Source organism: Neovison vison, chromosome 8 (genome assembly GCF_020171115.1).
Source record: "Neovison vison isolate M4711 chromosome 8, ASM_NN_V1, whole genome shotgun sequence".
Classification (NCBI taxonomy): Eukaryota; Metazoa; Chordata; class Mammalia; order Carnivora; family Mustelidae; genus Neogale; species Neogale vison.
In genome coordinates this window covers 112,874,100-112,898,591 of record NC_058098.1, presented here as the reverse complement: position 1 = coordinate 112,898,591, position 24,492 = coordinate 112,874,100, and the positions used below count along the sequence as shown (strand labels likewise).

The following is a 24,492-nucleotide window of genomic DNA, read 5'->3' as shown; positions in this document are numbered from 1 at the left end:
GCCTCTTTGGAGCAAGACTATATAGCTATGTCTAATTTGCTGTTTTTAATCCATCCTTTAAAAAACCATTTTAGGCCTTGAGAAATTTTCCTGGGAGTTAATTGCATAACCTTTAGTTTACAGAGACTTTGAAATTTATCTTGGTTACTAAGGAAGCCATTTATATTTACTTCTTGATTTTTTTTACTTTCTTGTGAAGAAGACAGATTATATTCAGAGCAGTGTGGTGATGACACTATGTGTAAAACTGGCCAGGCACTAAGAAACAATGGAAACTTTACTTTCCCACCAAAAGTATCTTTAACCAAACTTATTTTTATGGCTAATGATTCATGGTTAAAAGTTCTCATAAGTCATTACTTTAGAAAAAAAGTCATAAATGCGTATGTTTATTATAAGTGATTGAGTATAAATTAATCAAATTTCCTGCCCTTACATCTCAACATTTTTGTTTAAAAAAAACCATATTTGCCAATTTCTTCATCTATCAGGATTTTTAAAGATTACTAATAATGCTCACTTATTTGCAGTCAAGTGGGATATTCCTGAACATGCTTAATAAGCATTTATTCATTACTTTTATCCATCACATGTACACTTCATCCCTGAATGCCCCCATGGAAAACTAATCTGCGTAACACATGTAGTGATGACATCACCAGACACAGATAACTGCAAAAATATATAAATATGAAAAAAAACAGAAATGTGAATGCTTACAAATCTTGGAAGAGGCTTAGGGTTTCGTGGTTCTATTTCTAGGGATTTGTTGAAAAGATAATCTGTAAATTCTTTTTCCATGCTATTTCCCATTGGATTCAAATTTTCAAAGAACCTCTAAAATAAATGCAAATAAATAAATAATTATTAATATCAAGTATTTAAAATGCAGTTTGAAATTCACAAAAGTAACTTAAGAAAACATTTAACAATATAAGAAAATTTGAGTTATTTTTAGCTTTATTTTCCTTTATCTCCTCTATGAAATAAACCTGCATTTCATCAGCCAGTTTATCAACTTAATTGGAAAGATGCATCCTCAAATAATTCAACTTACTTTGATATCTGATTCTACTCGTAAACAATAAGGCTGATTTTGGTACTGCTGGATCTCTCCTGTTATTTCTGCTACTTTCCTCCTTTTGCTAAAGTTTATAAGCTCTTTTCCATGCCTTTTTAGGACCTCAGGGTTGCCTTCTTCTGTTTTCAAGATATTAGTTAGATAAATTCCTAGAAGATATAATAAAATTATTTTAAGGATAAAAAAGGAACCAGATAGTTCTTTTTCTTTGTCAGTAATCGTAGGCATATTACACTGTACTATCTCAATCACCATAACCAAAGATTTAAGACACAGATTTCCATTCAATGAGAAACCAGCTAACTAAATATCAAGAGAGATATTTTTATAAGTATCAAATTCTTCTGTAGCACTTAAGTATAGTAAATACAGGAGAAAAAGGGAGACCAAGTTGAACAAAATTTAACGGCTTTATCAGGAGGAATAACTCAATTTTCCATATCTCCAAAACCATATGGTATTTGACATAAGTCACTGTCCTGTTAAAGGAACTTTGAGTATAACCCATCACTTAATAACACACATTTCTGGCCAAAGGGGAAAATGTTAAATTAAGGGATCATATTTTCTGCTTACTCAAGGGCTATTAGGATTTGTAATTCAGACATAGTACTGTTTGGATAGGGTTACTCGTGGGAATGTGGAAGGATCTGCAAGCCTACTGAACACAGTACTGCATGTAATTTATGTCTGTTCTAGTCTTCAGGACTTCTAGAATTAGTCTCATAATTGAGCTCCTGTTTCCACATCACTGTAAGTTGTGCACAGGAGGAGGAGGAGAAGGACCCAAACAACAGGCACTTTCATTCTTCACAAGGCCCTCTGGTGCCAGGAGCACCTTAGTTCCTTTCTGTTTTAGCATAAAGGTCCTGGAGCTGACTGCTGCTTTCTACTTGTGTGGTCTTGTGCAAGTTGCTTAGCTTCTCTCTGCCTTGGTTTTCTCATCTGTAAAATGACGATAGCAGGGTTGCTTTGAGAAGTTTATGTATGTGCTTAGAATAGGGCCTGACAAAAGTAAATGCTTAATTAGCTGTGGTTGTGATTGTTGATGCCATTATTGCTAGTCTTGGCCTATTCTCTTAAGCTTCTGCCTTTTCCCCTAAAGTACTGACTGTGATGCTTTGGGGAAAGAGAGGGTGTGTCTGAAGATCTGAGTTCACTCCCCCAGTACACAAGCACTGAGTCTCTTCTGCACGCCCAGCACCGCATTACGTACTGCAGATACAAAGACGAACGACACGCACAGTCCCGGGTCTCACGGAGCTCAGAGCTTTGCACGCGGGCTACAGTACAGCTGGGTAAGTGCTATGTTAGTGGTCGTGCGTAAGATGCTAGGAGGGCACAAAGGCATGCCTGACTCTGCCTTGGGTTGGTGGGAACAGAAAAAACATCACAGATGAAGTGATGTTTACAGTAAATCTCAAAAATGAGGTGCAGTTTAATTGAGTAAGATGGAGGGACACTGTACGCAGAGTGGCAGCGGGTCTGAAGGCACTGGTTTGTGACGAAGCCTGGGAGCACTGTCGGAGACAGCACGCTGCACCGTACGGCCGGAGCGGACGGTCTGGTGTGGGGTCTGGGGGAGGCAGCGTGCAGGGTATGAAGACAGAGACAGGCAAGGGCTTAGGAGTCCTCGCCCCCGACTGCTACAGGCTGCGCACTGTAGGAGGAGAAGGAGCAGAAGGAACAAAACAACAGGCACTTTTTTCTAATCACACTTCAGTGGTTCTGAAGGCTTTTGTGATAGAGGCCTATTTTCAAATGCTACAATATCTGGCCACCTTCTTGAAAAGATTAAATGATTCAAACTCAGTGAGCAAGTCAGCAATAATGAAACATGATAGACATCAATGCCTGTTTGGTTCTAAAAAGTATCCAGTTTTTAAGTGTATCTGTTGGCTCGCTCTTAGCACCTAGGCTACCCTCGATTTGCATTCGTAGGACAGATGTTCCATGTGTTCTCATATGCACAGGCTTTTCATCGTCCACATCTGCCTGTCACTTGGCTCTTTTACTTGCAGCCAGTTCTATGCTCCACTACACTCTGTCGCATGATGCACTCGGCTCAGTGTTCAGTCGGACACACATATCCACATAGTACGCATATTTCAGGGCAGCCTGGAGTCAACTTTCCATACTGGTCACATACTGACGGCCCAACTGTGAAAGGTTTGTGGGTAGCAGCAGCTGGATTGGATCATGAAGAGCCTTTTTAAAAAAGAGCTTAATTTTTATTCACAATTAGGAGATAATTAGCATCTCTGCATTCTAGAAGGATTACTCTGGCTGTACTATGAAGCCAAATGGGTTCGGAGGAGTTCAGATTAGAAGCAGGTCGAGCAGTTAGGATGAACGTGGTCCTGGTGAGCTGCTGATGGCTGTCTGAGGGTCTCCAGGGACAGAGGGAAGTGTACGCGTATTTAAGGGGCAGACTCCACAACAACGGATTAACTGAAGCGGGCAGGGCAGGGGTGGGGCGGGCGGGAAGGCGGACTCCGCTCTGCGCCTGGCTGGCCGACTGGGTGGTGGTACAATGACGGCCCCTGGGAACGAGGGGATAATCAGTTCCGGGACGTTGTAGCTGTTGAAAGTATACTTGAATGAAGCTGTGAAAATGCTTACAAGTAGCATTTTGGGAGAGCTCAGGACAGAATCTGGAAGTTACTTTATGACATATTAATGGCTAATTAAAAGGAAAACAAATGATCAAAGAGGTGGTATCCAAATTTTGTTGATCATACGTGACCATCAGTAAAAAAAAATGTTTAAGCATGGATCCTCTCTCTCTCTATATATATATAGTTTGAGTAAAAAATGTAGTACAAATGTATAAATACACCTGAATATCATATACTGTTGAAGGTTAATTTTTTCCAATAGATCATTTTACATACCCTGCTCTGGTGACAGCTGTCTGGGGAGAGGGAAAGCAGAGCATTAGACCATAAATAATGAAGAGGGGTAAGGTTTCACATGGTTGCTGATGCCTTTTCCAGCCTTTCTAGGGAAAAAGTGGCTGCTCAAGGCTCTGGGTTCATACTTCAATTGATACATTTCTGTGATGCAATATTACATTTACTACATCTAATTTATTTTTCTGCTCTTTTTTTTTTTTTTAAAGATTTTATTTATTTATTTGAGAGAGAGAGACAGTGAGAGAGCATGAGCGAGGAGAAGGTCAGAGAGCGAAGCAGACTCCCCATGGAGCTGGGAGCCTGATGTGGGACTTGATCCCGGGACTCCAGGATCACGCCCTGAGCCGAAGGCAGTCGTCCAACCAACTGCGCCACCCAGGCGTCCCTTTTTCTGCTCTTTGAAGAGAGCTTATTGAGGGGAAGACTGTGTTTTGTCTCTTGATTCTTGACACCTAGCCCTGGGCTTGGTACGTAGAGGCATACAACACTGTTTCTGAATGAATAAAAAGCAGCACAGGGGCGCCTGGGTGGCTCAGTGGATTATTTCAGAATAGAAGAGAAAGCATTTGAAGAACAGCTCAGGATGCAAGAGACATAAGAGTCAATCCTAAAACAGCAGGAAACAAGAGTGGAGAGGAAGCAGACTGACAAGAAACAGAAGCAGGACACGAAACTATAGAGCTGTATGACAGGAAAGAGCAAAGCCAATGGTGCAGACTTGGGTGAGGCTTGGCTGAAGGAAGAATCTATGTCCTTTTATCTTAGAGGAAATGTTAGTTTGCCTATATATATATCTAGAGATAGTGATATATATGTGTGTGTGTGTGTGTGTGTGTATATATATATATACCACTTTGGTATATGGAGAAAAACTGAGATACAGACTCAGTCTGGGAAAAGTTCAGAAGGAGAAGTTGCCTGACTTTTATTCTGTAAATGGTGTAGTGCCAGCAAAAGCCTGCATTAGAACTCTGGCAAGGTGACAGAGGAAGTAAAAGTATCAGATACTATCCCTGACCCTCCCATAGAGAGGGGGAAAAAAATCCAAAAAACCAGCCCCCAGAATTAAGGATAAGAATCTGGAAGGAGTTTCTGCAAGCTACACGTATAGATGAGACAGAATTAAGCAGCAGCGAGAACATTTGGCTCTACCCTCTGGTCAGAACCATGAAAAACTAACCCCAGGAACTGGGGAACAAGATCTTCTTAGAGGTAGGAGAACTGACCTTGAAACAGAAAAGGCTCAATAACCAGGAAGATAAGCACAAATGGGTAGGAAGGCTGGTGGGTGGCTAGGTCTGAGCCTAGCAAACTAACTACAGGCTTGTGTTCACTCACCAGATCACACGGCCGACCTTAAAACACAATGCAGTCGTACTCTAGAGGTCTGGAACTTTTTTTTTCACTTAACAACATATTATATAAGTTCGTAAGTCTGTGAGAGGGTACTTCAGTGAGTTCAGTTTGTGTGAATCAGTGCTCATCAATCAGGGTGACGGGATAGCAGGGGCCACACAGGGAGTTGGATGAACAGGCCCTCAAGTTTCTTTTCACCTCTCACAAGTGGTGCCCATCACAAGTAGTGTGACCAGAAGCTCAGTAAGCACACGGAGGGACTATGTAGTTTTCACTTTTTCTAAGCACCTGACCCAGTCCCTGATACTTGAGAGGTAGTCAAGAAATACTTGCATACAGACTGCATGAAGTGAGTATCAGGCTGACCCAGGTCCTTCCAAGGCTCCCTTGTACGAACTCACACCATAGTCACCACACTTCAAATACATTGACTTTAATACATCTGCTTCTTGATTCTCTTTTTGTAAACTATTTTTAAATTGTTCCTTAACTCCTTATCAAATTATCTTTACACTCTTTCCTCTTGGAACTGTGGAAGGTCTGTGTGTCTTCTGTAATGCCCACATAGGGCACTATCTACACTTCTAGCTTACTAGATCTTATGTAAGATATATCCAATTTTAAAAATTAAATCTGACTGAATCTGTACTTTTTTAAAATTAAAATTTTTTTTTTATTTTTTAATTTTTTAAAAAAGATTTTATTTATTTATTTGACAGACCGAGATCACAAGTAGGCAGAGGCAGGCAGAGAGAGAGAGAGAGAGGAGAAAGCAGGCTCCCTGTTGAGCAGAGAGCCCGATGCGAGGCTCGATCCCAGGACCCTGGGATCATGACCTGAGTGGAAGGCAGAGGCTTTAACCCACTGAGCCACCCAGGCGCCCTGTACCTTTTTTTAAAAAAAGATTTTATTGATTTATTTGAGAGAGAGAGAGAGGGAATGAAAGGAGAGGGAGAGAGAGAGAGAGAGAGAGGAAAAAAGCATGAGCTAGGGCGCAGGGAAGAGGGAGAAGCAGGCTCCCCACTGAGCAGGAAGCCTAACACATGACTCGAACCCAGGACTCTGGGATCATGACCTGAGCCCAAGGCAGATGCTTAACCAACTGAGTCACCCAGGTGCTCCTCAATCTGTATTCTTATAATTAAAAAAAAAAAAAAAAAGTTCTACCAGAAAGAGAAAATAAATGAACTCAATAGTTTTGCCAAGAACATAGGTGGGGAACAAAAAGTTCTCAGGAAAAAAAGGATAAGAAGTAATACATGATATAGAGAACAAAAGAGGAGAGTAATTATTGTTTAAGATTTTATCTTTTTGGGGGCGCCTGGGTGGCTCGATGGGTTAAGCCTCTCCCTTCAGCTCAGGTCATGATCCCAGGGTCCTGGGATCGAGCCTCGCATCAGGCTCTTTGCACAGCAGGGAGACTGCTTCCCCCTCCCCCTCTGCCTGCCTTTCTGCCTACTTGTGATCTTTCTCTCTGTCAAATAAACTAATAAAATCTTAAAAAAAAAAAGATTTTATCTTTTTGAAGTAAAAAGCAAAGTAAAACAAATAAAAATAGAAATGGGAAAGATATATTACAAATAGGACAATTTGAAAAATAATGTTTTGGTAGATATAACTGATTACTATTTTTAAAATAATGAAAGGAGACAAGTGTGTAGCAGAAAGCAGAAATAGAAAAAAATTAAGGAAGAAATGAAAATGTTGCTAAAGAATTACATCCTACAAAAGACTGCAGGCCCAGATGGTTTTTCTCTTGTCCTCTTTCAGAGTTTAAAGGCTAGATCATTTCATGATATTCTAGAACAGAGTAAGATGAAAAGCTACTGAACTCATGTTACAAAGTAAATATAACTAAAATAACAAAAGCTGATAAACATAGCACAAAGAAAAATCTCAGACCAATCTCGTTTATGTAGATGGATATAAAAATCCTAAATAAAATGAAAATGAACAGAATTCATTTGTACACTTAAAAGATCAATCTATTATGAATAAATAAGGTTTAATATTAGTAAATAGGAAAGTCCAGGATTAGTAAATCTATAATTTTAATCTGCCAAGCAAGAAAAATTATTTTTCCCCTGCTAAGATGGCAAACCATTACGAAAGTAAATGTATTTGCTAACAAAAACACAAAAGATAACTACGAAGAAACTTTAACATAATAAAAAGCATCTAATCAAGCAAATAGCAGAATTACACCTATTCCCACTGAAACTGAAATTAAAACAGAACAACCTATTTTTATCATTATTGTCTAATCTTTGTTTGGGAAGGTATAATCAATGTCCTAAAGCCTAACACAGAAATAGGATCAAAGGAAGAGACATGATTAAATATTTAGAAAATTTAAGGAAATTAAAAATTCTTAGATTTAAGGGTAACTGATTATTAAAAAATGAATATCATTTACAACCAAAAATACTTAGGAGAAAGTTAAGTATCATAAATGTTCCTTCCAAATTAACTGACAGACTGTTCTAACTGTATTTTGAGGAATTATCACCCTTCCCCATTATAAAGTTCAGAGACAAAATTAGCAAAGAAAATACTGAAGCAGCATTGAAGAATCAACTTTGTCATATAAGAAAACACTATAAAGCAACGTTTCTAAACCTAGGGCTTTACTGACCTTTTGGACTGGATAATTCTTTGTTGTCAGGGGCTGTCCTGTGCACTGTGGGATGTTAGCAACATTCCTGCCTTCTACCCACTAGAAGCCGCTAGCACCTTCCATGTATAACAAAAAGTGTCTCTAGACATAGCTAAGTGTTCCCTGGGGGGCAAAAATTGCTCCTTGTTGAGAATCACAGATTATAAAGTGCCAGTCATTAAAAACTGGGGCACCAGTACAAGAAGTTAATGGGAACCAGTATTTATTAAAGAAAGAGGTACCATATATTAATGGGCATAAGGAAAATTACTTGATAAACATGGGTCAACAAATAATTTGATGGAGAAATAAGTTTGAAAGTTTCGTATGATATCTAAAAGAGACTTTGATTAAAGAGTTAAATATAATTGTAAAGCCAGAAGAAAATATGGTTGCAATATTAAATTACTAGCCTGGAAGAATTTTCTAAGGTTAGAAACAACAGAAATCCTAATGGGAAAGATGGACAGATTATAGAATTTTAAATACTGTATATCCAAAAATAAAAATAAAAAAGGCAGACTGATGAAGTTTTGACTTGAGAAATTCCCAGCTAGATATAAAATATCTGGCTAGATTGGTTATCTAGTTCAAAAAAATATTCTCAAATACAGACAAAAGGCATTAATATGAAGATATTGATTATAACATTATTTAGGAAAGCAAAAATGCTAGAAACTTTCTATCTAATCATAGAGCAACAGTTAAATAAACTGTCATACCAACTTTATGGAATATTATGTAGCCATTACAAATGACATTATGTAGGCTGATAAAACACGAGAATGTATTTAAGCTATAATGAGTTAAAGAGATAATAATGTGTACATGTCATATAATTATGGCTATATACAATGTGCATAGCAAAAAAGATGAGAAGGAAATACAAAAGTGGTTAGTTGTAAAGCCTGAACAAAAGCTATGGCAACGTATGATATGTTAAATGAAAAAATCTCAGGAGGTAACATATAACACAAGAGGTAACACATAAAAAATTATGTGCAGTATAACTTAAAGCTTTGTGGAAAATATAAAGCTGTAGAGGAAGAAAAGGCTAGATGTAAATATACCAGGAACTAAAACCTAAACCATAATACATGTAACAGAGAGCATAATATTTGTAAGCATTCAGAGGAAGAACCATCAGAGCATATATAAAAACATGGAAACCAGTTGAGAAAGATACTGAAGCTATGAAATACAGCGAATCCGGTGACGGAGTCGGATAGAGGCGCCTACACGAAGGGTGAAGGTTTAGATGGTACATGCCTCAGTCTTAAAAGGAAGGAAAGGGTACTTCCTTCCTCTGGTGCAGAAGGGCAAGAAAAAAGGGCAAAGTTTTGATGTGTAAAAGATGTGGGTTCAAAGATGCACGCGCTACATGACTTTTAGCTATGCGAAACTATTTACAAGAAAGAGGATTATAAATATAAACGAGTATGGCCGTATCTCTTCTATAGAGTGTTTCATTTATTAAGATTCAACAGAAAATATTTCTATGAATATAAAAGCACAAATGAGCATTATATGATATCAAATGGCTGCCCAAGATGGAAACAAAAAATGGAATGTATATATTGGGCATGATCATCAAAAGTCCTCTTAATAGAGTGAAATTCTATGGTGATGCAGGTGCTAATTATTTACTAAATAAATATTTCCTGCTGGTATATTACATATACGTATATTCAGTCATTTAATGAAATACATGTCTTGTTTTATCCAGAAACACAATAAAAATTCAAGAAATGCTCACCAAAGAAAGGCACACATGGTGGATTAATAGACCTGAGTTTTGCCAAATATTTCTTATAGTGATCTTCACTTAATTCATGAGCTTCTTCTAAAATTTTCTTTTGGCGACTTGGTATTTGCTACAATGAAAAAAACAATATTTAGGAAGCACAAGTTTACAAAAGGAATCACAGGTTTTCCCCCAAAATGCCAGGCTAAGAGTAGCTCAAACACAACAGTACCGGTTTGATTCTAAGAAATGATAGTAACTGTTTCAAAGACACTGTCCCCATCGATCCTAGAACAAATTTATGGGGGGGGGTGTACATGTGTGTGTGTGTGTGTGTGTGTCTTTGTGTGTGAGAGAAATCTAGTTTATCTTGCAATTCCTTACAATTACAAGAGCATTTAATTATATGTTACATAAAGTGCTAAAATGTTTTTCATCTTCTAACCTAGCCTAGGACCTGTGAATATATTTTAACGAGAATGCCCAATTTATAAAATGCAACCAATTCAATACGAAATTTAGACAATTTTATCTTTTAAAGTGTTACTCAAAAGACAGATGAGGCACTTAAGAACTGAAGACCACAACTATTAAAGTTCTGACCCTTCATTTAAAAAACGCCTATACAAACCTACCTCAAATGTGTGATCTAGTCTGTAAACAGGTGAGGAGTTCATAGCACTGACAACCTCAAGGACACCATTGAAGTTGTTCAGCTCTTGAAAGACTTGTAGAATCTCAATGATTCGACTCACCACAGCTACTCTTTCTTCTAAGTTTTCAGTTTCTACAATACATCTGGGAATCAAAGACAAAAAAAAATGCATTAAATTTGTACTTTTCCCAACAGTGCTATGATTTAAGAAATTTAGTAAATAAAACAATGTCGAGTGGGGGGCATGGTTACAGAGGAATTACACAGCATGAATATTCAGGAGGCTGGGTAACTAGGAGGAGACTGGATGATGAGACGGTGCCTTCAGCCAGGCATCCTGCTCTTCACTGTTTTCATACTGACACAGCAGAAACAGCCCCTAACTTTCCTACTCTATTAGAATTAACTGATGAGTCTAATGTCTTGCTGAATGTATATGCTTGGTCTAGGGGAACTGATTCTGGAGCTCCAGAATTCTGTGCCTCCTGTTCATCTAACTGCAAGATTTTAGTGATTGATTCTTTCTTTGATATACAGAAATAATTAGCTACATTTCTAGGAGCAGCTCTTTAAAAAAGCACTGAAATGTTAGAAAGTCAATTAAAGTATTTTACCATAATTAAGAATGGAATTTTTTAAATTACTAAGGAAGAAAAGTCAAAAACATTTTACATTTAAATATCAAGAATCCTTGGAAGGTATGTAAATTCCAGTAAATAGCTAAAAAAGGAAGCATACTATGCTCAAGAAGAGAAAATTCCTCAGTGAGCATTTACTAATATTTGAGAGAATTTTTAAATTTACTAATCACCAGGAAAGACAAGGGCATTTTAAACTTGGTTTTTGATAATATAATATTAAACAACTTATAATCTAAGAAAAGACCAGAATACATAAATAGAAAAATAAATATAAATCAATATTGAATATTTTTTAAAATGTAAAGGTGAAAATTACATTATTCTCCAATGAAGGTAACCTGCCACCAAGAAAAAAACTATTGTAAAACTATCAAAATGAATTGGTCTTGCTATCAAATTAAACATAACATGTTTACATGTTAAAAAGCAGCTGGATCTCTAGAAATATGTCATACACTGGCTAACTAGTTAGCTGGACATTTAAAAAGGTACAAATATATTTACATCTTTTATTTAACTATTTCAGTTGATATTATGTAGATCTACAGACTGAGATGACCTGTGGAGTTTTTGTAAAAACCAGGTAAGTCTGGGGTAATTCATCCATAGGTGACTCCAATTCTAATGTACCTCCATGACTAAGAACCACTGTAGCAAACGAACAAGAACTTCTCAACTGGAAAGGCCAGAATTGGAAACCTTGTATATGCTGGTGAGGGGAATGCAAATTGGTATAGCTAATATGGAAAACAGTATGGATGTTCCTGAAAATTAAAAAAAGAGCTATCATATGATCGGTCCAACAATTCCACTTTTGGTTATTTATTCAAAAGTACTGAGTCAGGGTCTCAAAGAGGTATTAGCGTTCCATGTTCGTTATAGTGTTTGTTCACGATAGCCACGATGTGGAAACAATTCTAATGCCCATCTATGGATGAATGGATAAAGAAAATGTGGTATAAACACAGGATAGAATATTACTCAGCCTTAAAAAGAAAATCCTGCAATCTGTGACCACACCGATGAACACTGAAGACATTATTCTAAGTGAAATAAGCCAGTCACAGAAAGACCAACACTGTATGAATCTACACGTATGAGGAATCTAACATAGTCAAAATTATGGAAGCATAGAATGCTGATTGCCAGGAACTACGGGAAGGGGAAAATAGGGAGTTGCCAACTAGCATGTATAAAATTTCAGTTATGCAAGATGAATAACTTCTAGAGATCCACTGTACATTATGCCTATAAATGAACAATACTGTATTACACATTGAGAAAATCTGTTAAGAGGGTACCTCTCATGTTAAGTGCTCTTACAACAATTATAAAAAAAAGAAAAAGGAAAAAGTGCAGGAAAAGGCCTTCTTTTCAGTCATCTGTTAAAAAAATAGAACAGAGATGAAAACAGTCTCTCTTATCAGTTGTTTCCTCCTTACGGACATAAACTTTAATTATTTATGATAGAAAAGGTCTTCTGCATACTGAAGTATAATTATTTAATCTGATAATGAAGAAATCAGGAAGCAACATTTAGAGGGAAAATTCTAAAGTTTTACTTTTTTTAAGATTTTTTTTTTTTAATTTTAGAGGGAGCAAGAGAGCAGGGGCTGGGGGGGTCCCTCGGGAAAGGGAGACAGAGAATCTCAAGTGGACTTCCGGCTGAGCACGGAGCCCGACGTGGGGCTCATCTCACGACCCTGAGATTATGACTGCCAGAATCAAGAGTCAGACGCTTTAATGACTGAGCCACCCAGGTGCCCCCCAAGTTTTACTTTTTAGAGGCTAAGAGATAATAACATAAAATAACACAAGTGACTTGGAATGTTTACTTCTCTTTAGGAACTGCTTTCAAGTCTTTGTCCACATTCCAGCTTAGATTCTAGTCATTCCCTGTGTCACTGGCCTTTTGTTCTGATTAATTCCAGTATGATCTGTGGGAACCTCACATCACCCTTATAAAATACGAGTCAACTAATTACACTGTATTTACTCAGAAAAAAAATATGGCCAGTGTATAAAATGCCACTCGGTGGCGCCAACTGTGAAGCTGCCTGAGACGCCCGATTGCTGGTATCAGCGTGTAAGCAGCGCGGCTCACCCACTCCTCAAGTTATACATGTATAAAAAATACAAACATAATATAAATGCCCCCCCCCAACATTTAAAGTCTCTGGAAATGGTCCTAAGGGCAGATGGCAAATGAAGAAACATCTCTTTAGGAAAATCTACACAAATTCAGTAAGAAGGGCAAGAGTTTCTGGCATTTGAACCAAGCCCGCTCCCTCCTTCCTCTCAGAGAACCTCTGGCGGCGGAGGGCAGGAGTCTGCTCCCGACAGCGCTGCCCAGAACTCCGGCCCCCTTCCCACCTAGCCCCCAGCTGGAGCGGTTTCTTCTCTGGAGGAACACGACTTCCGCGTTTCTCATCCAGTCCCCAGCTGCGCGGCGGCTGAGGCTAAATCCCTGCGGCGCCCCGCTGAGGAGTGGGGACTCCCTTCTTCTGCCGATCTCTGACCCGGAACCTAGGCTTTCCCGGGAATGGGGCACACTGAGAATGCTGGGGAGACAGTCTTTCCCTGGCTCCTGAGGCCGCGGTTCCATGCCAGGAGAGGTGAGCAAAAAGGACCTCACACACCACCCCCAAACCCCACATTCGGCTGTTAGAGCAGGAACGTTTCAGAGAAGCTTGCCATCATCCTGAGCTCGAGAGGGCGGGCTCAAACAGCTTCTACTCTCTTGTCTCTTGCAACCAACTATGGGCAAGTTCAAACCTAAGGGTGCTCTGGAGAACAATGAAGGAAGCCCATAGGCCCACAGATGATCATTCTTTTGAGGTGCGGTGAGAAGGTCATGAGTAGCCCGAGGCCAGGCCATGCTGTCTGGGCAGTCCCATCACTTCATCTCGTCGGGCAGGCATTTTACCATCTCCCAGCATCACAAGGAGGGTGAGTACAGTACAGGAAGATATTTTGAGAGAGAGAAACCACATTCACATACTTTTGTTATCTTGTTATAAATGTTCTATGTTATTATTGTTGTTAAACTCTTATCGTGCTTAATTTATAAATTAAATTTTATCAGAGGTATGTATGTAGAGGAAAAAGACAAAGTGTATGCAGGGTTCGGTACTATCCATGGTTTCAGGCATCCACCGGGGGCCTTGGAACAAATCCTCCATGGATATAGGGGAACTACTGTATGACACATTCTTGGGGGGGGGGGGAAAGGAAGGGAACAGTAACAGCCTGTGAGAAGGACACAGATTTAACAGAAAAAGATTTCAAAGTAGTGATTATGAATATGTTCACAGAATTAAAGTGTGATTTAAAAAGTACAAGAAGATAGCATGACAATGTGCAGCAGAGAGTATCATAAAAGACACAGCAATGATAAAAGGAACCAAACAGAAACTCTGAAATTCAAAAATACAACAGTTAAAATAAAAAACTTACTTAAGGGGCTTAATAGTACATTTGAAGTGGCAGAAGAAATAATCAGTTAACTTGAAGATAAAGCTATTGTTCAAAGATGAAGGCAAAATAAAGACTTTCCCAGATAAACAAAAACAGAGAATCTGCTGCTAGCAAACCCACCGGCGGAGAAATACTAAAGGAGGTTCTCTGGGCTGACAGCAAGGAACCCCAGATGGTAGCACAAATCCACAGAAACAAAGAGCCCCGGTAGCAGTAAATCTGTGATTATGTAAGACACTGTAAGTGCATATCTTGTTCTTATTGCTTCTCTTAACTGATTTAAAAACCAACTGTATAAAATAATGTGTACATAATGTAATGTTGGACCTGTAAGATATATATATATATATGTAATATATTGCCAATAACTATACAGAGGCTGTGGGTGAGAGCAAAGTATAATGGGCTAAGAAAGTAATAACAAATGGCAAAGCAACAACTGTTACAATATATTATTAGATCTGCATCATTATTATGTGGAATACATATTACGATAATAACACAAAAAAGGGAGACAGGGAATACAGCTGTATAGGAAGAACATTTCTATCTATCCCTGGAATTAAGCTAGTATAAATCTCAAGCAATCCCAATAAGATGTAGATGGTAAACTTTCAAGTGTTCACTAAACAAACCGTCAAAAAATCATTAATGAAATAAAAATGCTACATTAGAAAACTAGCCACTCAGTGCAAAAGAAAGGAGGAACAGAGGAACAAAAAAAGAACTTGAGATGTATTCAAACAGAACTGCATTTAAAATCGTAATAGCTGACTGCTACGAATGTAAGAATGTCGGTAATACTTACTTCTCAAACCATAGAGTGAGATTCGTGGTATGCCGGATCATTTTTAGGAGATTAGGAGAATTAATTTCTTTGTCTTCTTTAGTCCACACACTTCCAACTAATTCTGATGGTTGTACAGCTCTAAAATCAAGATAAAATTCTACATGATACTTTTCCCTCTAGGATGCTGTTTTATTAAGTAAATGAGGTACATAAAACTAAACTCCCATCTAAGCCTTCTTTTAACTCCAACAGAAAGGTTTATGAAAACAAGGTATAACAAAAGTTTACAATTACGGGTATTTTTCTATAGATTAAAAAATATTTTTACGCATGTACCTGTGTACTTAATCACTTTATAATAACATTTTGCTTTTGGCCACATTGGGATTTTTTTTCATAGTATCCTTATCAGCACTTATAAATATTATTTAATGAATTAGGGTGGCAATGTAATTCGGGATGGTTCTTTTAAATAATGGTTTAAATAATCAGTTCATTGAAGATATAGTAATCACTGCAATTCACAAATCTTTTCTTTTTTTTTCCCCTCTAAAGGAGCAGGGAAAACCCTATCACAGAAAAGTCTTGGTAAATAAATAAAATAGATTCTTACATTAGTCTTTGGGAATAGTGAGGATCTTTGGAGTGGAGAGCTATAAATTTAGTTCTTTTCATTTAGTTATTACAAAAGCCTGTTTGCAATTCTAACTTCTAAATAGTCCCCATTTAAAATGAGAAAAGGACTGAGACGGTAGTTATGTCAATGTAGAAAAACTAAAAAAGGCTATGACTGGCCATGACTTCAGTTCACAAATACAAGGGCAACAGCTAACTTATTGAGCCCGACCTTGCTTTGGGCAATGTGCTAAGCACTCTATATGTATACTGACAATTTTCACTCTCACAACAGCCCGTTATAGGTACTATTATTAGCCCCATTTTAATCCTGAGGAAGCTAAGGGACAGAGAGTGATAAAAGTTAATTAACAAAAAGGCTCAAGTTGCCCAAGGATACCAAGCCAGTGATTGGTAAAGCCGGGATCTGCAGTCAGCTTTACCAGCTAGGAATGACTACAGACAGAGAGAAGCTGCAACTCCAGGCAGAGTGGGCAGATCAGGGAGTGAAAGAAGGGGAGACCTTCTGTGGATCAAGGCTGTATTACTACACACATCATGTAACAGCTCATTTATGTCTTATCACATCCCTATAAGGCAAATACCAGGATTTCATTTAAAAAATTAATTCCTTTGAAATGATTTTTCAGCTTGAATGTTAAATTACATACCTATATAGATCTGATTCAAGTAAAGTGAGTTGTCGAGCAATTTCTATTGGGTGTAAGGTGAGCAGGTCAAAAGTTTCTATGTGCCCAGGCCTGCTTATATGCCATTCAACCGTGGGAGGTGAACTCTGAAATGTAATATTATGACCTGGTCCATTGTCTCTTGCAATTTTTTTCCTTTGGATTATTTTAGTGATGGATTCAACCCATTTTTTCATTGCTTTACCTGAAATACATTACATTTTAAATAACATTTAAATACTTTTCACTCGATATTTTATCCTTTTAAAATACTTTAAAATCAGACAAGTGATACTTAAATATATCTTTGCTATTACAAAGTTCAAATGATCAAAATAAAAAAAATGGAAGTTCCCCTTTATCATTTCCCCATTCCCTGTCCCAACCTCAGTCTTCTTCACATGGGTCACCATTGTTAATAGTCTGGTACATATTCTTCTATATCCTTTCAAAATAAAATTAGAAAGTAATTTATTCATAGATTTTTCACCTCTCTTGTTCTGAACTTCAGTTCAAAATATTATTTTATAATCTTCCATTAAAAAAAGATATTGCGTACATGGGATTCATAAGGACAGACGATACACATTCATTATTAATCTAATGAACACTGCATTTTATAAACCAAATGGCACCAGAGGATATTTCCTTCACATTAGTGTGCGTTTTTGATGTGGCTATTTTGTACTATGTGTGAAAGTACTTTATTCAACCCTTTATTTTCTGATTCTCATTTACAGCACACTGTGGAAATTAGAATCAAGTTTGTCTAGGACATTCTTAGACCTATACAATCATGGAATCTTTAAAACTTGAGGGGAAATTTTGACATCACTGAGTCTTGCTCTCCTCATGTTACTGATGAGGAAACCAGAGTCTAGAGATCAAAGTGGTTTTGCCCAAAGTCATGTATCTAGTGAGTGGCAGTGTTCATTCAGAACAGAACTGTTGTTTCCTGGCTCTCAATTCAATCTGCTCTGTGGCCTCTCTAATACAGGCTCTAATCCCCTAACTGGGAACCGCCTAGTCTCCAGCAGTGGCGTTCTGATGGCACACCAGTTCCTAACTGTCCTCTGATACACACAGCTTCAGATAAGTGGAAAAAGAGCATAAATCAAGACTTTTTCTATCCAATTCCAAAGTAATCACTAAGTTGATTTACTAAATGAAAATACATTGGGTCAACAGGATGATTACAGAGCAATTTGTAGGTCAACATGTTGTTTCATGAAAATTTTCAACTTTTTCAAACGATTGTGCTGCCACCGTTCTCAACAACTCTTAACACGAACAATAAGGACGTCAGTTGATAGTCACCACAATGGCACTTTTATTACGTATAAAACTAAGCACTTAAAAAAACCATACCTCTCACTGTTCCAATAAATTCTTCCATTCGCTGCAAAAGATCTGCATCCCTTTCAAAATCATAGAAGTGGTGCTCTACCCAATGCCGACATACATTTAATACTCTATGGCATTAACACAAAAGAATAACTGAATTACATGGGAACTCAGACACAGGTGTTTACCACGATGAACGGTATAAATTAAAACAGAGTAATTCTTTCCAAATTAAATGATTTTGTAAGTAGTGGCTTACCACTTTCAAGATTCTATATTAATTAAGACTTATACAATAATTTCTGATAATTGCTCTTCACTTCATTCATTTTACTTGTTACCTCCTCCTTTGTTGGGAAAGGTCCTTATTTACTTCAACTCTGAAACAAAAGTTCACTACAGACTTCATCACTTCAGTTATTTCCTTACTGCTTACCGCAGCTGTACAGGCTGTATGTATTCTTTTCTAAACCTTTTTAGTTCTGCACTCAAGGGCTGATCTCCATTCTCTATAGCTATGCGATCAGCTTCTGTGGGCTCAGGCTCTGGAATTTCAAACCTAACATAAAACAGAACAAACTAATGAAAATACTAGTAATACCAGAGTATACAAACAGAAAACTACACACTTTTTCACTAGTCAGCACAATACAGAGAGAACTGTGAAAATTACTACGGATATACATATATATTAGTAAAACCAAGTAAGTCTTCTATAATATAAAGGTTAATGATCTTATTTTAATTTTTAAAAAAGAAATGAATACTTGCCGATATTAAAAAAATGAGAAACATAATAAAGGATAAAGAATACGTGCAAAGTCTAAAAATAAATATGATTATCAAGTATGGGACTGCTGTTCATTTTTGACTTGTGTAATCACTCTGAATCAGCTAACATAACACTTTTTAAGGGTAACCCTTAAAGAGTTGACTGTTCCTTGGGTGCCTGAAACACTTTTCTTAATTATGGTATTTGTTCACTTAATGTTAAGCTCCATTTTCTTCAACATGTGATATATTTGAAAAGTTCTGTTTAGAACACTTAAATCATCAAAATTTAAATTTTCAGAAACTAAATTATATATTTTTATATGGTTCTTTAACTTGACTAATTCCATAAATTTGAAATTTCAAGTACTGGGTTTCCATGTGAAAAGAAATGCTTATTTTTGTACTTTAATAATCAAAACAAAAAGATTATAAAATAAATGGTCATTTAAGAGAAGTTATTTCTTTAAAAAGTACTCATGAACTACAATTCAAAGCTCCTACAATTTATTTCTGAGAAACACAGAATCTTAGCTCAATCTCTTTAAAAAAAAAAAGATTAAACGTTTTACATTAACAGACCTTTCTATTATAAGACTCAGTAGTTCTTGAGGTTTACAAAAGGATCTGTATGTTGTAAGAAATGTCCGAACAAAATTGGGATCTAAGAAGAAAAAAGGAAAATTATTTTATTAAAATCTTTGATTCAGAATGATTAAAGCTATTATTAACATTTTCAAAAGAGATGAAATAATCTTAAAATTCCCAAAATCTTCTGACCACAGAGAATGCTTTGGACTTTATAACAAACTGCTAGCTTGAGTGCTTCCTAAATTAGTGGCAAACTGTGGTTACTAAGATTCTGTATCAACTTACTTCTTGACCTCTCCACACTCTGAGGAGCTGAACTTAAGTCCTCATCGGCTGCAGGAATGCAAAGGGAAGAAAGAAAGGCAAAGAGCATGGAAACAAGCTCCCACCTGCTACCTGGATCTCAGAACATTTCAGTTGGTTTCTATCTCCCTCATGAAGAGGAAGGCCACAGCAATAACCCATCACTTTTTCTGACATCCAGACTAGTTTATCTAGATAACTACTAGTTATCTAGATTCCTTTAAATCATGTTAACAGAGCATACAACCTGAAACTGGATCTTATAATGTGTAGCTTACATTAAATACAGTTTCTCAATGATTTTATTCGCTAGAGGTCTTAAAACTGCTAGAAGAAGCTTACGAATACCTGGAAGTTATTAAAACTACGAAACGTGTGAGAATGTGGATTTTGTTCTATTCACAACTTAATTCCTTTTATTTCAAGTAGTCATGCTAAGAGTTTAGTCATAAGAGCAGGAGTCTCCAGCCCTTTCCGTGGGAGGGCCCACTTTTCATTCACATCTCCATAAAGTAAATGAGGAGGCTGCCTAAGTGTGATCACTTCCCCAGGCCTGGCCTTCTCCAGTCTTTCCTGGACAGTTTTCTCCCCCAAGTTGTGGAGAAAGACTGCTGTTGTCATCAGCACTAGAGACCAGGACTGTCATCTTCTGCATAAATGGGGAGAGACATCTTCCCATAATGAGGGACATAAACAAACAAACAAACAAAAATCACTTCCTTCTATAACTACAATTTCACCAAGGTCAACATTTAGTTGCAAGTTATTAAAAAGAAGGAGGGAAGAATTCATTAACTTTTTTATTGGGAGCATTCTTTTCCTATTTTTTACATTATGGACTGGTAAGCTCTAATTTATTATTTTTGTTTGTTTGTAAAACTCTAAATATTCTTTAATCTCAAATTCATTTGAGAACTTGATAACAACAAGCTATGAAGTAATTGCACAAAGATAAGCTCTAACTGAATGATGAATTCATTGAGAGTAGCAAGTACCTTTATTTTTGTTAGGCTTCACACTGGATCCTTTGTGAGTACAGTATCCTTTATTAGCGTAGGATTTCCCAAGATCAGAGTTAATTTGTTTGGAAAATTTCTACTTAGGCTGATTCTAAGAACCATGCTAAATTTAGCATAAAATAATGATAATAGATTAAACTCCCTCCCCCAAACCAAATGCATGGATTTGTTGTAGAAATCTATTCCTAATGTGTTGGTTTACGTGGCAATCAAGATAATGAATTGGTTTAAATATCAGACAACCTTGGATGTATACTGCTTTTTTGAATTAAAGAAAATTCACAGAATAAAAACATACTGGTTTTAAATGCCCCTCCCCTCCTTTACCTTCCAAGTCTAGCGGGTTACTGATAACAGTAATTTAAATATATACAATCCTTTAGTAATTTCCTCTCTGTTGGTATCTTATTGTTTGTCTTCAGTTACAGAGTTCCTCAAACGTTAAAGACTAATGTCTCATCCAGAAGAAAAGATTTTAGAACAGAAGGCTGTACGAGATTTTAAAAACAGAGATTTATATCGATTTCATCACAATCCTCCCTTTCAAGAATCTACTTGCTGTTCTGCAAATCTATTTGTCAGGTGAGGCTACTCAAAACATCACGTGTTTAGGAAGCAAAACAGTGGCCACGGTAGAGACGCTGAGCCAACACAGGGAGAGCGAGCCCAGGCCCTCAGCAGACAGTGTCTCAAGGATCCCTGAGCTGTATTCTCAGTTTAGGCTGGCCTCTCCCCCAACCTTTTTTTTTTTTTTTTTTTTTAAGGAAAAGTTTATTTCAATAGTCTAAAAGCCTAAAATCAATATTCAGATCCATTGCTCCTCAGATGCCACCTCAGGTAGGCTGAAGAGTTTGGGCTATCAAAGGTACTTTAAAACTGAAAACAGAATAAAAGCAAGTTCTAAATGAATTTTTTTTAAGGAAACTGCCTGTTTTTAAAGGCAAATGACTTTAAAATGATCTTTCCATCTTCAACCAAAACATCTGGTTTCAGTACCTTAGTAACAATGACAATGCTGGGAAAGTCATGATATGCCTCAGTGCCACTTAGGTCACACGGGGATCATACCAACTGATCTCTGTTACGGAACGTTTTCAAAGGGCACTCACAGAATTTATTCCACATGACTTCTGTGAAGTGAGTGGCGCTGATGTTTTTCCTTTCTACATATGAGAGAAGGAACTAAGACTTATCCAAGGTCACACAGTAGAGTGGCAGAGATGGAACCAAAATCTAGATTGTGTGACTCCTAATTTTATGCTTTTTTCTACTGTCTCACATAAGCTCTCTGGATTAAAGGATGCCTTCAGGTTTCCACAGCTGTGACACAGAAATACAAAGAATAATTCCATGAGTTATGTAATCATTACAGAAACTTAAATAAATGATTAATTTGGAATGTAGCTGCAAACTGCTAATCTGGTTCAGGGCACTAGAGAGTCATTAAAAAAATTAGCAGTCTAGTTGTGATTCCGTAATTAAGCCTTCTTCCAGACTGTAGGAAGTAGCAGCAGGACCTTCCTGTGCCCTCTACGTAGAAGAGGAGTTTGTGAAGCGGGCAGTGAAATAAACACTCCCACAATCAACACTGTTGTACTGAATTCTAAAGTGACTCAACTTTTAAGTTGTTTTTAGCTTGATGAGAAATAAGAGCAGTCTTGCCAAAAAGAAAAAAACCAGCAAAAGCTAAAAATAAACCAAGAAAACTTGGCAAAAGTTTAAGGACTTTCAAAAAATATCTGACAGGCTGCATATATTCCCCATCTTGTATTGATTTAGACTCCATTTTTAGTCTCAAGTGGTACACAAAACTGCTAATGAATGAAAAACTTAACATCTGTATTTGAGGACATCTCTGTATTTGAAATTTTATATATAAAAAAAGGGTACATATTCCAGAAGCTTACTTTTATCTCTATTAATTTCCCCCCTGTCAGTGATTCTCACGTGTACTATGTCACGTGAGAATGGAAACCTGTATCTTATGGATGAGGTGAAGGACTAAGATAATTCAGTATTTTAAAAATACACACCAATAAGTACAGATTACATAACTTTGTAAGAAAACAAAGCACTACCTACTTACATCTCTCAGGCAATGATAAAGGCTGAGTGTTACCCTCTCTGTTGGTTCTGAGGCAGCAGCTATCTACCTGTATTATAAAATGATGTTGCAGGGGCACCTGGGTGGTTCAGTGGGACAAGCCTCTGCCTTCAGCTCAGGTCATGATCTCAGGGTCCTGGGATGGAGCCCCACATCAGGCTCTCTGCTCAGTAAGGAACCTGCCCCCCCCGCCCCGCCCCCTGCCTCTCTGCCCACTTATGATCTGTCAAATAAATGAATAAAATCTTCTAAAAAAATGATGTTGCAGAGACAGATGGAAGGCAAACACATAAAAATACAAAAGCCGGTTGCTTTAGTTTTAGAACATGAGCGCAAATATTTGTGGAGAAGATGAAAATTGGCTATTTTGAGAGTCTCTTTCTCTTTCTGTTTATTACTTGCTTATGGATGTAAATTCCACAAACCTCTTTCTCAACCATAACCCCACGTGAATTTCAGTATGAGCCATAGTAAAAGCTCTGTTGTGGTTTTTCTTCGTTATTATTTCTACCAGATTCTCAAATCCCTGCACTAAGGTTTTCGCCAAGCTCACTAGCTGCTCTGCTTCCTTCCCTCCATACAGTTTCTCTGTACCAGTAGCTGCCAACTCTCCCATCAAATCCCTGGTCCAGGTTACTTCGAACGGGAGCTGCAGTGACTTTTTTCTGCTGCCTTGTCTCCTTCACTTGAGAACTATTCTTTTGATAATACTTCACTGCACAGTTCTTCAAAACCTTAGGAATTCAAAATATACCTATGTTAATATGCAGAAGACAGCACGCTAAATCTGAGGTGATAATTCAATCCTTTTTTCTTAGGTACCTATTTTGATTGACACTTGACATTTTATTTGGCAAGGTCAATGAAAATTTATGAAATATTTGTTACATGGAGTTATTTATGTCAAGAATGCCCCTCCCCCCACCATAGTGAACCGCTGTTAATCAGGATGTCTGTTCATGTGATAATTCTCCCTTTAATACAGCCATTTAAAAAGCCACAAGGAACAATAAGCTTCTCAACAAGGATTTATAAACAATCACTCTTGAATTCCTTAAAAAAGGAAACAGACGCTATGCTGACGCACAAACACTTAAAAAAAATTATCAGAGAGTTTAAAAATAGAACAGCACTGCCCTATAGATCAAAAATTGTTCAAAAGATTTTTTTTTTAAAGTTAAGACACCCAAACCGAACTTATATAGGCCGCAAACTCAAAAGAAAGCTAATGCAGGTTTTTGAGGATTTTCTGAGGGTGTAAAATAGCAATAAATACTTTAAAGAAAACTATCAACTGGCTTAAGTTTTTTCAATATCATTTTCTAGAAAAGAGTACCACACACAGGAAACACCTTTTTTCCACACTTCAATATGAAAAGCTTGTATTTGTACATAATATCAGTTCTGAATTTTCCCTACCTCATGGTCACCTCATTTCTCTAAAGTAAGATTGTCAAACCAGATACACCATTACCAAACATTTCTTTACTCGTGTCGTTTTAAGTCTCAATAATTAATCTGTACTTTATTTCCTTCCGGTAACTCTGAAACAGAAGTAAAATTCCTATTCTCATCTCTTTTTTATGAACCTTGCTTTGTGCTCCTCTTAAGGTAGATAAGAAAGTTTCTTCGTATTCTTGCCAGATTCAGAATGATCTAACTAGACAGTGTCCCCTCTCCAGCATTTGAAATGGATTCCAAAGTTCTGATGCAGTGAGCAAATTAGTCTATGTCCAGAAAT

At 37.2% G+C, this 24,492-nt stretch overlaps 1 protein-coding gene across 2 annotated transcripts in view; it reads right to left on the bottom strand.

Moving 5' to 3' along the window:
• SOS1 (SOS Ras/Rac guanine nucleotide exchange factor 1) overlaps positions 1-24,492 on the bottom strand; it is a 145,478-nt gene that overhangs the window by 14,044 nt on the left and 106,942 nt on the right. For both annotated transcript variants that reach the window (XM_044261705.1, XM_044261706.1), the window contains exons 11-19: positions 19,317-19,398; positions 18,400-18,522; positions 17,988-18,091; positions 16,602-16,824; positions 15,334-15,453; positions 10,388-10,550; positions 9,765-9,882; positions 1,058-1,230; positions 721-837 (exon numbers count right to left, since the gene is read on the bottom strand). In XM_044261705.1, the coding sequence (XP_044117640.1) occupies positions 721-837; positions 1,058-1,230; positions 9,765-9,882; positions 10,388-10,550; positions 15,334-15,453; positions 16,602-16,824; positions 17,988-18,091; positions 18,400-18,522; positions 19,317-19,398 (1,223 nt within the window). The remainder of the gene's footprint in view (positions 1-720; positions 838-1,057; positions 1,231-9,764; positions 9,883-10,387; positions 10,551-15,333; positions 15,454-16,601; positions 16,825-17,987; positions 18,092-18,399; positions 18,523-19,316; positions 19,399-24,492) is intronic.